General features: G+C 35.9%; 1 protein-coding gene across 1 annotated transcript in view; it reads left to right on the top strand.

Moving 5' to 3' along the window:
• The window catches only part of LOC145285890 (von Willebrand factor A domain-containing protein 3A-like), a 333,383-nt gene that overhangs the window by 51,463 nt on the left and 267,822 nt on the right, over window positions 1-14,098 (top strand). The window contains exon 5 of the mRNA XM_080134354.1: window positions 12,333-12,422. Within this exon, the coding sequence (XP_079990480.1) occupies window positions 12,333-12,422 (90 nt within the window). The remainder of the gene's footprint in view (window positions 1-12,332; window positions 12,423-14,098) is intronic.

The following is a 14,098-nucleotide window of genomic DNA, read 5'->3' as shown; positions in this document are numbered from 1 at the left end:
ATTAAATTTTAAAAAATCAATTTAACATTATATAATCAATTCTTAATGCTGCAATATTTTAAGCTGTAAATTTATTATATTTTTTACTAGAATATCTTGTCCTTTTCTTTTCCAGTTTTAACAACTAGCCCTTTACTTTTCCATGTTTAAGCTTAACCATATTACTTTTTATGCTCGCATTTTTCTATTGTAATATAAAGCTAGGTATATGCATATGTTTATATATTTGTATGCACTGGGTTCATCCGGTGTTTGAGAACATTTATTACATTTTTAAGGATAACAAAAATACAAACAACAACAACAACACATCTGCAATTAAATAAAAAAAGACATTGATACATAAGCGACATTCTTATTTGATAATTTCATTCAATGAAATCTCCCTCTGCTTCAACGACACCTTCTATTCAGAAACCTAAACCTTTGGCCGGCGCGTGTATAAGATGGTCCTGGTCGATGTTGTCCATTACTCTGACTATGGATGCTTTCAGAGAATCTTTGGTGCTGTGAGGATGTCTATTAACATATCCCTCAACAACACCCCACACGTAATAATCCAATAATTTAAGGTCTGAAGAACTTGTGGGCCACAAGCTGAGGATAATGTAATTATGAAAATGTTCCGCTAACCATCCTTGAATGGTTTGAGCTTTATTTGATGGCAAAGAGTTTTGTTGAAAAATGTAGGGACTTCCATTTCTTACTCTATCGATCCATGGCTAAACAACAATACCCAGGATATTAATGTAAGCAGCAGAATTGACTCAGCCCTTGTGGAAAGAAATGTGGTGGCATCACATGTCCTCCATTGCTAACAACCCCCCAAAATAGTTGCAGGAAATTTTGTGTGCATGACTCTTGGAACTTCGACGGGGTCATAGCCATCTGTCTTTCTTTTTGTTTACCTTCTTTTCGTCTAAAAAAAAAAAACAAAAAAAAAAACAAACAAACATGTTGTTCAGTAATATATTTCAGTTTGTTAAAAATTCTCTTGGAGCTCATCAAACGATTTTCTTTGGTGGTCTCGGACATAAATTGACCTCTATTGATCATATAGGACTTGTATCAAAGATTCTTATGGGCAGTCCTTTGAATTGTGGCTTTGAAGACACCGAGATCTTTTGGAATTGACCCCATTGACTTCTAGGGGTTCCCGTCAATGATATTTTAAACTTGATGAATAAATTCGTGTGTTCTAATCCTGTCTGAGCATTGTTAGTGCTTTTTACGTTTACCAACAACAGAAATTTGATCATCATTGTCTTCTAACTTTTTGAGAACTTTAAAAACAAAGGATCGGGCTATTTTAAGAAATTATGCAATTTGCAAATCGCTGTGTTCTGTGTTATTGCAACTATTACAGAACGTCTTTTCATTTCCTGTGTTTGTTTGTTATCTCTCTTGATTGATTGTCTGTATATGTTATATCGTAGATTATATGAATAACAAGTCATTACTGGGGTTGTACAGAAAGGGTTTATTTAGGTAAAAAGGTACACACATTTCTAAGCGTCCATTGACAGCTTAGTACTAAATTCTGTCTCCCCCATGAGGAGAGTTTGCTTGTCTTTTTATAGACGTAACAGTCCATTCATTTGAGGGGTGTTGGATCAGTCCATTATATCACCTTCCTCCCAAGCTAAATTCTTCCCTAGAATTTCGCTTCACCATTTTTTTCTTTTTTGACTTTGTCCAAAAAATTCAGTTCTTTTTCTTTTTCTTTCACTTCTCCTTAAAATTTGCGTTTGCGAATTTTTGGATTTTGGAGAGTGACTTGTATTTTCAGTTACTGGTGCTTCCTTTTTTGGAGGCTCTATGTGAAAAATGTCATACAGTTCTTCCAACGGTACTTCATTGTTTTTAACTATTTCAATATATCGAGGTCTGAGTTGGTTTATATGTTTTTTTGTGGGAAAATGTCTGACCTTTTATAATGTAGACCATTCTTCCAATTCTTTTTGAGATTATGCCTTCTTCCCAAAAACTCTTCCCTGCCCGATAATTGTTGAAAAAAACTTTATCCCCGTCCTTGTATATCTTGTATCGTCCATTATCTTTTACACTTTTTTTCTTTTTTTTTTTACTCGGAATTAACCGGTCGAACACAGAGCGCACTTTTCTGGCAAACATTATTTCCGCTGGGGATAAATTTGCATTTGTATTCGGATTAGGTGTTATCCTGTACACTGCTAAAAATTTCTGAAGACTTTTTTCTTCAGTGTCGATGTTATCGTTCTTTTTTAACGCTCGTTTAAAAGTATCGACAAATCTTTCAGCTTGTCCGTTAGATCGAGGGCTATAAGTTGGTGTTGTGACATGCTCTATGGCCAGTGACTCACAGTAGATCTTAAATTCTTGACCTTTGAACATGGTGCCATTATCACTAACAATTGTTTTTGGTACGCCAAAACGCCCAAATACCTCGTCCAACGCCTTTATTGTGTTTGCCGCTGTAGGATGTTTGAATTGAAAAATTTCTGGCCATTTCGACATGCTATCTACTATTACCAGGTAATAATATCCTTTTAGAGGTCCTGCGTAATCTATATGGATCCGCGTCCATGGTATATCTGTTTTAGGCCAAGGTTGCGTCTTAATGGGCGGCGCTTTTGCTGCTAGTTGGCAACCCTTACATAATTTTATCATTTTTTCTATGTCCTGATCCATTCCAGGCCAGTACGTATATGCTCTCATTAGTGCTTTCATTCTGGAGATTCCAGGATGTCCCATGTGGAATTCTTTTAAAATTCTCTTCTGTAATACTTGAGGTATTACCACTCTATCTGCGTACATTAGAGTTTCATCGCACTTTGAAAATGGAAAAACTGTTAATCCTTTCCTCTTCTTTTCTTTTTGTCCCACTTGTCTTTTTATCTTGTTAATGTATTCATCTGTTCTTGCTGCTTTCTTTATTTCCTCAAGTGTTACCGGAAGTTCCCTAACAGTATTTATTAATATATCTGTTAGTTCATTTTCTTCTTTTAGTGCAGCTATAACAGTTTCTTCAAGTAATTTAGTTTTATTTGGGATCAACCTGGACAAACCATCTGCATGTGCAATTTTGCTGGATGCTAGGTGTTTCATTTTAAAATTGTAGTTTAACAGAATCATGCTCCATCTTTGTAACCTATTAGCTGTATGAGTAGGAACTCCTTTTTTGGAACCAAAAATCGATAACAAAGGTTTGTGGTCCGTTTCCAAGATAAAAAATCTTCCATGGATGAACCTATGAAATTTCCTCATGGCGCATACAATTGCCAGACCTTTTTCTATCTGACTATAATTTTTTTCTGCGGGTAGCAAAACCCTTGAGGCATGAATAATTGGTTTAGTCGATCAATCTTTGAGTCTGTGTAGTAGCACAGCACCTAAACCGTATTTGCTCGCATCTGCTGCTACAATTAATTCTTTTTTCGGATCGTAGTGAGCTAGTGCTAAATCCGATAACAGACATTTTTTAATCTTTAGGAATGCTTCATCACATTCTTTTGTCCAGAGCCATTTTTTATTCTTTTTCAGTAATTCGTTTAAAGGTGCTCTTAGTTCATGCATATTTGGGATATAAGAATTATAATAATTTGCTAGTCCCAAAAATGACTGTAGCTGCACTATATTTTCTGGTCTAGGCATGTTTTTGATTGCTTCAGTCCTATTAGGATTAGGTTTTCTACCATTTCGATCAATCACCTGTCCCAAATATTCAATTTTGTCCATCCCAAAATTACATTTTTCGAGAGCCACTTTCAATCCATAGTTTGATATTCTCTCGAATACTTTGCCAATGTGGATCTTATGCTCTTCCACATTTTTACTTCTTATAAGGATGTCATCTAGATAAGCCATAGCAAAATCCAAACCTGCTAGCATTGTATCCATAATTTGCTGGAACAAATTTGGGGCTACTTTTAAACCAAAAGGCAAACGTTTTAGTGAAAATAGTCCTTTATGGGTATTTAATGTCAGGTACTTAGCACAATCTTCCTGGACTTTTACTTGCCAATACGCTTCAGACAAATCAATTTTTGTAAAAAATTTTCCTCCGCTTAACTTCGAAAAAATTTCCTCTGGGGTAGAAAGCGGGTAGTTATGCTCCTTGAGACAATCATTTAGACCTGTCGAAAAGTCCGCGCATACCCTGATTTTATTATTTTTCTTCTTAACGTAAACCGTGGGTGAAGCCCATTCAGAGTAGTCCACTTTTTCTATTACTCCAATATCTTGAAGTCTCTTTAATTCTTTCTCTATAGTTTCTAATGCTGAATATGGAACCTTTCATTTGGGTTTGAAAACTGGTTTAGCCTCGTCCTTTAGTTCAAATTTCACCTCCGTTTTCGTGCAGCAACCCAAACCTTCAGAGAATACCTTTTTAAAGTCTTTTTTTAATTCGTCAATAAACTTTCCTGGTAGTTTAGACGTTTCTAAACCCGCCAGACTTACTTTATTGCAAAATGAGTTATGGGTTTTCCTCATAAATTAAAAAGAATCATTAAGTCTATACCGAACAAATTAGAATTTTTCCCCGGTACGACATATAACTTGGTTTTCACAGCATTCTCCTTTAGAGACACATTGGTAAAAAATTCACTCTTAAATTTTAGTTTATTTCCAGACACACTTCTGGCAATTTTTTTTTGTATTTTGTAACTTTGGAAACCCAATTTTCTTCCAAGTTACTTCGTCAATTATACTTATGTCGCTTCCCGTATCTAGAAGACAGTTCACATTACAGCCATTCATTTTAATTTTAATATATTTTCTTTTATCACACCTACACTCATTTTTAGAACCAATGGTCTTTATTTCTGCTTTTCGGTATTTTCCTTTCCTGCATACCGTTGATTTATGGCCTTTTTTATTACATTTGTTACATATTTTGTATTTAAAGTAACAATCTTTAGTGAAGTGGTTTTTTCCCCCACATGTCTTACAGGATTTTTCGTGTACACATTTCATCACCCTTTCCATTTTTTTTCCATATTTTTTTCTTCAAAATTTTTTCCTTCGATGCTTGTATTGTCCTGCTTTAAATTTAACAGTTTCTGACACTCTTCCGTAACTTTTTGTAACGTTATTTCTGTGTCTTGGTTCATAATGGATAATATCCTTGAACGAATATCCTTATCTTTAGAGGCTGTTAAACCTTGCACAAAGATTAGACTTTTAAACATATCCTCTTTGAGGTCTTTTAATTTAAAGGATTCACAATGAGCATTCACTTTCCCTGCATAAGTAATAAAATCTTCGTCCTCCTGCTTCGTGATATTTAAACATTTATAACGTGTATAGAATAGACTATCTCGTTCACTGAAAATGTTTGACAATATTTTTATTGTTTCACTAAAAGAAATCTCTTCAGGTTTCTTTGGCAGGATAAAATTCGTATACTTTGTATTTTCCTGAGATCCAAGTTTTTGAAGAAGAAGGATAATCTTCTCTTCGTCTGTCCAAGACTGACATCTCTTAGCAAAAATATTTTCGTATCTCCGAAAATATGCCGGAAAAGTTAACCCATTTGTCGGCTCGTATACAAATTCGGATAAAGAATTTGCTATTCCTTCAGGAGTGAAACGACAGTCTTTCTGCTGCGTTAAAATACTCTGTAGTATTTCGCTTTGCTTCAACTGATGTTGCTGAAGTAATTCCATTTGTTTTTGTTGTGCAAACAATGCCGATTGCATAGTTCTAGTGAATTCCGCTAATTGCTCCATGTTAAAATTTTTTTTTTTTTTTTTACGAAACTACACAATTAAACAAAAGATTAACTCATATGTCCTATAAATTCAATGAATTAAAAGCACAATATCCTTCCGAAGAGAAGAAAAAAAAACACTTCCAGCCGAATAAAACTTGAAATGGACACTTTTTTTTTTTTTTAAATATTCTTTTCAAAAAAATGTTCGCTTCAAAATGTCAATTTCTTTTTTTTTTTAGGACCGTAACCGACTGAAACACTTACTTTTTAAATGTTGGCTCTGTCGAAGTTTTTTTTTTCCTCTTCCTTCTTTGGATTTCTTTTGTTTTCTGCTCGTTAATCTTCTTGTGTGCTTATTCCTTCGCTTTGTTTTTTAGTGAGTTTCGTTCGAATTCTTCGTCGCCAGTTGTTATATCGTAGATTATATGAATAACAAGTCATTACTGGGGTTGTACAGAAAGGGTTTATTTAGGTAAAAAGGTACACACATTTCTAAGCGTCCATTGACAGCTTAGTACTAAATTCTGTCTCCCCCGTGAGGAGAGTTTGCTTGTCTTTTTATAGACGTAACAGTCCATTCATTTGAGGGGTGTTGGATCAGTCCATTATATCAGTATAAAAATGTAATCTATAAATATAAAAGCGAAAATGTATGTATGTTTGTATGTGTGTTCGCTTTTTCTGTATGTCTACAAAAGGCTTTTTTCAGAGAAGCGGTCGTCGGTTCACAACTTTTTAAAACTTTTTATATCACATATAAATCGTAATATCTCACAGTTAACAACGAAGCTCGCCTGTCTATTTAATTTGCTCGATTTCGGCAAGATAAATATTCAACATTTGTCGCTCGCCATATGTGGGTTAGTCTTTTTCCTATAACATCTTGGGAAAAAAAAAAAAAAAAAAAAAAAAAAAAAAAAAGCGTTCAGCAGTAAATGAAATACTATCCCGCTGTCAAACTTGACCTCATTAAGTCATTAAAACGTGCACCTGCCAAATCCAAGTAATTAAATAAATCCAAACGTGTTCCCGTTAGCATCTCGTGGTAGCCCAATGGTTAAAACCGTCACACCCTTTTTTTTTTCACACTTTAATTTCCAACTTTGCCTCAAGGGTTCGGGTTCGATCCTCATACTTACCTACCAAAACATTTTTTTATTTTAACCCCCACCCCCCACCCCCGGAGTTTCCACACACATCCAAGTAATTAAATAAATTCAAACGTGTTTCCGTTAGCATCTCGTGGTAGTGCAATAGTTAAAACCGTCGCACTCTTTTTTTTTTTTTTTTTTCACACTTTAATTTCCAACTTTGCCTCAACGGTTCGGTTTCGATCCTCATACTTACTTACCAAAACATTTTTTTTTATTTTAACCCCCACCCCCGGAGTTTTCACACACATTTCCAAACACCCGAGCAATGCGGGTACCCCTCGCTAGTGTTAATATACAAGAAAGAATTGGTAAAATAAGTGATGTTCTCAAACATGATGAGCCAAAATATTTCCGTGCTACATTTTTTCAAAGCTGCTCATTTATAGTATGTGGAAAAATTATGTATTTTTTAAATGTTCAGGAGAAAGGCAACAGAAAAGATGTGGATTAACTAATCAGATTCTAAATTTATGTTCTGTGTCTTCATTATTAATTTGATGATGATGGGAGGTATTAGGTTGATGCAAAAATAATTTCGCTTTTTGACGTTCAACTTAAAAAAATCATAACTCCTTTCATAACAAACTTTATTAATCGAACTAAGAACCATTAGAATCGACACACTTTTGCCAACGAGGAACACTTATATTTATCCCATTAGCATAGAAATCCGGAGTTCTGGAAGCGATGAAGTCATCGAAGGCCAATTCGGCATCATTTCGGCTTTTGAAGCATTTTTTGTGCAGGAAGTTGTCGAGGTGCTTGAAAAAGTGATAATCTTTGAGCGAGATGTCCGGTGAATATGGTGGATAAGGCAGAGTTTCGAGCCCAATTCGTTCAGCTTCTGCAGGGTCAGTTGAGCAACATGTAGGCGAGTGTTGTCATGGAGGAGAATTGGTCCCTTAATATTGACCAATCTCGGGCACATACGTTGGAACTTCTGCTGCATTTCATCACTTTGTCTGCAGTATTTCTCCGTCATAATCCTTTCGCTTGGATTCAAGAAACTGTGATGGATGAGACCAGACGCAAACCACCAAACAGTCGCCATAACCTTTTTTTGGTGCAATTTCCGCTTTGAGGAGTGTTGTGGAGCTTCTCTGGCATCCAGCCACCGTGCCGGGTGTCGTAGAGGATCCACTTAACATTACACGTCACAATCTGCTTGAAAAATGGGTCATTTCTGTTACACAAAAGGAGCATAGAAGACATCTCAAAATTACCTTTTTTTTATTATCGTTCAATTCATGTGACAAACATTTATCCAACTTTTTTGACTTCCTAGATGCTTTAAATGGCGAACGACAATTGAGTGGTCGACTTCGATTTCAACAGCAACTTCTCGTGTGCTTTTGTGAGAATCAGTTTCAATTGAGGCTTTCAAATGTTCATTATCAACTGCCGTCAGCCGACCGTGACCGTCTTCATCTTCAAGGCTTTCGTCACCATTGCAATATTTCTTGAGCCACTGTTGGGCCACACATCTGCTAGTGGTTCCTGGATCAAACGTATCATTGATATCATAATCTGTCTCGGCAGCTTTTCAGCCTAGTGTGAACTGGAACAAGAAAATCGTGCAGATTTTAATTTTGTCCATGCTGTTGAAAAGACTGCGAAAAAAATGAATGAAGAGATTCGATAGAGCGAAAAACGCACTTCAAAATGATATATATCATGGCTATATATATATATATATCAATGAATTAATTCAGAAATCTATAAATATAAAAGCGAAAATGTATGTATGTATGTATGTATGTATGTATGTATGTATGTGTGTTCGCTTTTTCTGTATGTCTACAAAAGGCTTTTTTCAGAGAAGCGGTCGGTCAGTTCACAACTTTTTAAAACTTTTTATATCACATAAATCGTAATATCTCACAGTTAACAACGAAGCTCGCCTGTCTATTCAATTTGGTCGATTTCGGCAAGATAAATATTCAACATTTGTCGCTCGCCGCAATGTGATTTAGTCTTTTTCCTATAACATCTTGGGAAAATAAAAATTTTAAAAAAGCGTTCCGCAGTAAATGAAATACTATCCCGCAGTCAAACTTGACCTCATTAACTCATTAAAACGGGCACCTGCCAAATCCAAGTAATTAAATAAATTCAAACGTGTTTCCGTTAGCATCTCGCGGTGGGGCAATGGTTAATGTCGCACGTTTTTTGTTTTGTTTTTTTTTTTTTTTTTTTTTTTTCACACTTTAATTTACAACTTTGCCTCAAGAGTTCGGGTTCGATCCTCATACTTACTTTTTTTTTTAACCCCACCCCACCCCCGGAGTTTCCACACACACCTCCAAACACCCGGGAAACGCCGGGTACCCCTCGCTAGTCATCATATATAAAAGTAACACATGTGAGAAAACGATATTGTTTTTGCATCGACTTAATAAATTATAGAAACTTTCTCTGCTTTATGGTGTCAGAATTTTTCTATTTCCATTCCGTCATAGCATTGTATTCATTTTTATTCATACGCATATATATATACAAAGCGATAATATATTTATGAATAATTAACAATTAATTTTTACCTACAGACACTAATGTTTCATGCTTACACGAGCATCAGTGTAGGAAGTAACAATTAGTGCCAGTCAGGAGATTCAAATTCAGTCACAAAGTCAGCCTTGGCACTAGCCTAGCATTCTACCTCTATGATACCAGCAATTAACACAGGGATCGAGGGAAATTAGTTGTCTATAAATGTCAAGCTCGGGAGCATAAGCAATAAACAGTCAGAGAGTATTCAACGAGAGGAAGATGGAATATTGCATTTTGTGCTTAGGTTGACTGCTTTTCCTTAATTCTCTAAAGACGGCTCAATTTTAATTTGTTAAAGGGTTTTTACAACGATCATATATTTACAAATAAATATTGACAATTATATATATAGCTTGTTCGGACAAGTCTATAGATTTTAAGTATCGGTTGACTTTTAAAATGCCACCCATGAAGTCTTAAATTAAAGTCAAAATCCTCTCGGCAATACGGCCATATTTGGTGCAAATAAACTTCAGTCTATGATTGACTTTACCACCAAGATTCAGTCATGAATACCTAACATTCTTCATTTAATGCTAAAAATATTTGGACACATATAAAACTGTCAATAATTCTGACACGCCCCTCTCTTGGCACTACCCTGATTTAGGTTTGACCTTTACTCCTGATCTGAAATGGAACACATACATCAAGTCTGTTGCCAAGGTCGCTGGAAAGATGGTGGGATCCTTCTACCGCTCCAGAAGATATCTCACTACTGATGCAATTCTCTATCTATATAAAAGCCAAGTACGTCCAAGGATGGAATACTGCTGCCATATATGAGCAGGAGCTGCTAAAAACAGCCTATCCTGCCTTGACAGAGTACAAAATAGACTTTGTGGCTTAATGGGGGATGCCCTTTTCTCTACCCTGCAACCTCTCTCCCACAGAAGAGACGTTGAGAGCCTATCCTTGTTTTATCGTTATTTCCATGGCAGGTGCTCGTCTGACCTCCAATCTCTGGTCCCCCCCTCGCCAATCTTTCACGAAAAACACCCGTCTAGCTGAATCCACTGTGAAAAATTTCCCCCACTCTTTATCTGTGTCGAAATCAAAACGCGGATTCCATGAACAAAGCTTCTTTCTTAGAACTGCACACCTGTGGAACTCTGTTCCGTCTGCCTGCTTCCCACCTGACTACAACTTGGATGTCTTCAAGTCCAACGTTAACAAATTCCTAATGAACCGCCCTCTTAAGTAAACACTTCATCAAATCTACACACTAACGTACTGTACTTGCAATAACCCTAATCCCTGAGTGGCTTCCTGGTCTTGATAAGTGGTGACCACCGTGTAAAAAAAAAAAAAAAAAAATTCTACAACGGTCCTCTTTACTCTCGGGTTGTTTTGATAGGCATTATCTTTTTTTTCTTTTTTTTTTTTTACAAAATGGTGAGTCACCATTTATCAAGGATCAGAGACTACTCGAGGATAAGGGCTAATGAGCGCACAGTAATCAATGGGACAACATCATAGTAATCGTTAGTAGTATAAATTTGGTAAATTGGATTACTTAAGGGGACGGCTCATTAAGAACTTGTTTACATTGGACTTGAAGACGACCATATTGTAGTCAGCTGGAAAGCAGGGAAACAGAAGAAAGTTCCACAGGCATATAGTTCTAAAAAAAAGCTTTGTTCGTGGAATCTACGATTAGGTTTAGGCATAGATAAAGAGTTGGGGAAATTATTGATAGTGGTTTCAGCTAAAGGAGTGTTTATCATGAAAGTTTGGCGAGAGGGAGACAATAGATTAGAGCTCGGACGAGCACTTGCCATAAAAATAACAATAAAGCAGAGGGGTTTGCGACGTCTCTTCCGTGGGAAAGTGGGAAAGAGGTTGCAAGGAGGAGAAAAGGGCATCTTCCACTAGGCTACAAGTCAGGATAAGTTGGAAATTTGGTAAATTGGATTACTTAAGGAGATGATACATCAAGAACTTGTTTACTTTGGCCTTGAAGATGGCCATATTATAGTCAGCTGCAGAGCAGGGAAACAGAAGAGAGTTCCATAGGTGTGCAGTTCTAAGAAAGAAACTTTGTTCATGGAATCTACGTTTAGGTTTAGGCACAGATAAAGAGTGGAGGAAATTATTGATAGTGGTTTCAGCTAGACGAGTGTTTTTTATGAAAGTTTGGCAAAAGGGGACCATAGATTGGAGCTCAGACGAGCACTTGCCATAAAAATAACAATAATGTGGAGACAGGCTCGCAGCATCTCTTCTGTGGGAAAGAGGTTGCAGGGAAAAGAAAAGGGCATCCTCCACTAGGCTATGAAGTCTATTTTGAACTCTGTCAAGGCAGGATAAACTGCTTCTAGCAGCTCCTGCTGAGATGTGACAACAGTACTCCATCCTTAGATGTACCTGGCTCTTATACAGGTAGAGAATTGCATCGGGAGTGAGATATCTACTGGAGCAGAAGAATGATCCAACGATTTTTCCAGCGACCTTGGCAACAGACTTGATGTATGTGTTCCATTTCAGATTAGAGGTAAAGGACAAACACAGAAGCTTGTCAAAACATGGAGCCTCCCTAAGACGAGAGCCATTCATTTCAATTGATGTCAGATGGGGATCAGAATGTTGATGATGTAAAGATAGAATCTTGGTTTTTAGATGCATTAAAAGTAACGAGCCACCTCTTTCCCCATTGCACCACATGCTCAAGATCAGAGGAGAGAAAATCAGAGAGAACTTGGTCATTTAAATATTATATGTTAAATATACAGACTAAACCAGAGACGCTGAATTATCAGCCAATTGACTATACGAATTGGGATCCCATCTCCATTGACACAGCAATTCACCTGGATTTATTCTAGTGAATGATGCACACCTGTTTCTTTGGTATGAATATACATTTAATTCATTTTGCCAGACGTATTATTGTATATTTATTACCTTTTTATCTTATGTCTTTTTTTTTTCAGTCCCTATGCAGATATGTCTACTGGCAAAGCATCTTATGAGGTTCAGTTTGATGCATACGATATCAACGAATTTGAATACAACTTGAACAAGTGAGTTCAAAGTTTTTAATTCTATTCACGTAACATATACTAGCAGGACCCGTGGAAATTCCACGGTGGTTGAAAAATTTTTAAAGCACATAATAAGCAAAATGGAAAAAAAATAAATAAATAAAACAAATAACGACGAATTTAAAACAATTTTTTTAGCAAATTCTTTTTTAACCTTTTAAAGCTAAAAAAATTGATTTAAAAAAAATAGATTTTTTTTCTGAATAATTTTTTATGTAGATTATTAAAGGAACAGGTGTCAATTCACTTGCATATTTAAATTTTAAAAGAAACTATAAAAAAAAAAAAAAAAAGAAATTACGGTCTCCTCTCAACATAACTTTTTTTTTAAACCATAAAATAAAATAACCAATTAAAAACCCTAAGCAGACAGCAATGATTTTTTATTTTTATTTTTGAAAAGAAATGGCTTGAATGATTTTTAACTGATAAAGAGCGACTATAATACAAAAAAAAACAGTCTCCTCTCAATATGACTTTAAAAAAAATTATAAAATAAAATAGCCAATTTGAAACTGTAAACAGACGACCATATTTTTTTTTTTTTGGAAAATCTTTGGAAAGGAAATGGTTTTAATGACTTTTAACTAATAAAGAGCGACTATAAAGGGAGGTAATTTATTTCTCATTAATTAATGTTTGTGATGGTGATGTCGTTTTTTTTTTTTTTTTGAAAACGATGTACAGACAAGTAAATTAATATTTAGATGTTCATCATGCAGGGCACAAGAAACTCGGAAAGCATGGTTTTACTATTGCTCTGGAGGCATAGTTGATTTTAATTTTTCGGTTTCAGTACTAAATAGGAACAATAAGGGAAAGATTGCAATATTAAATTTGGTAAGGGATATATAGTAATCAAAAAATGCTCAAATCCCAGACAGACCAGGTGTGTTTAAACACAGCATTGCGAAGTAGAAAGTATTTCTCTGTCTTTAGTTATCTGTGTTGATCAGGCATATTATATTTGGTAAATGATATGTTAATTTTAAGTGTTCAATATCCTAAGTTGAGGAGGTGTTAGGGTTAGAGTGTGTTTACTTGAAGTCATAATAGTAATATAACAACAGTACATTTGTTAAGTAGAGCATGTATCTTGGAAGAAAGATTTTCACTGCATTTCATGACTATAGAGTGGAATGATAAAGTTGTCGCCCTAAAGAAAACAAAATTACAGCTTTATTTTAAAACTTTTATTGAAAAAAATCAATTCAGGTAACTTGATTATGTAGTAGAGCTGACATATATTTAATTTAGCCGCCTTCGGTCTCAATCACTGCCTTGATACGGGTCCGGAAATGGGAGCATGCCTTTTCAACAAGAGCTTAGTGAATACTCGGCAGATAGCGGCGATCAGGCTGGCTTTGGTGTTGTGGGAAGTCATGTTAGTGATGTTCTCGCCATATGACCAAACGAAGTAGTCCAGTGGATTCAGGTCAGGGGGATAGGGGGCCAGTGAGAGAAGGGTACAAAGTCGTAGCATTTCTTCTGAAGCCAAGCCTGAGTCTCTTTGGACTTGTGGGTCAGCACCGAGTTCTTCTGCCACACCCAGGGTCTGCCAGCAGCCACCTGATTGCACTAGGGGACCACCACAATCTTCAGCACATCCAGGTACACTTCAGTGTTGACTTTCAAGCCAACTTCAACAATGTGTA

Source organism: Euprymna scolopes, chromosome 10 (genome assembly GCF_053919585.1).
Source record: "Euprymna scolopes isolate OS-2025 chromosome 10, ASM5391958v1, whole genome shotgun sequence".
In the NCBI taxonomy this organism is placed as follows: Eukaryota; Metazoa; Mollusca; class Cephalopoda; order Sepiida; family Sepiolidae; genus Euprymna; species Euprymna scolopes.
This window is presented reverse-complemented; position numbering and strand designations above follow the sequence as displayed.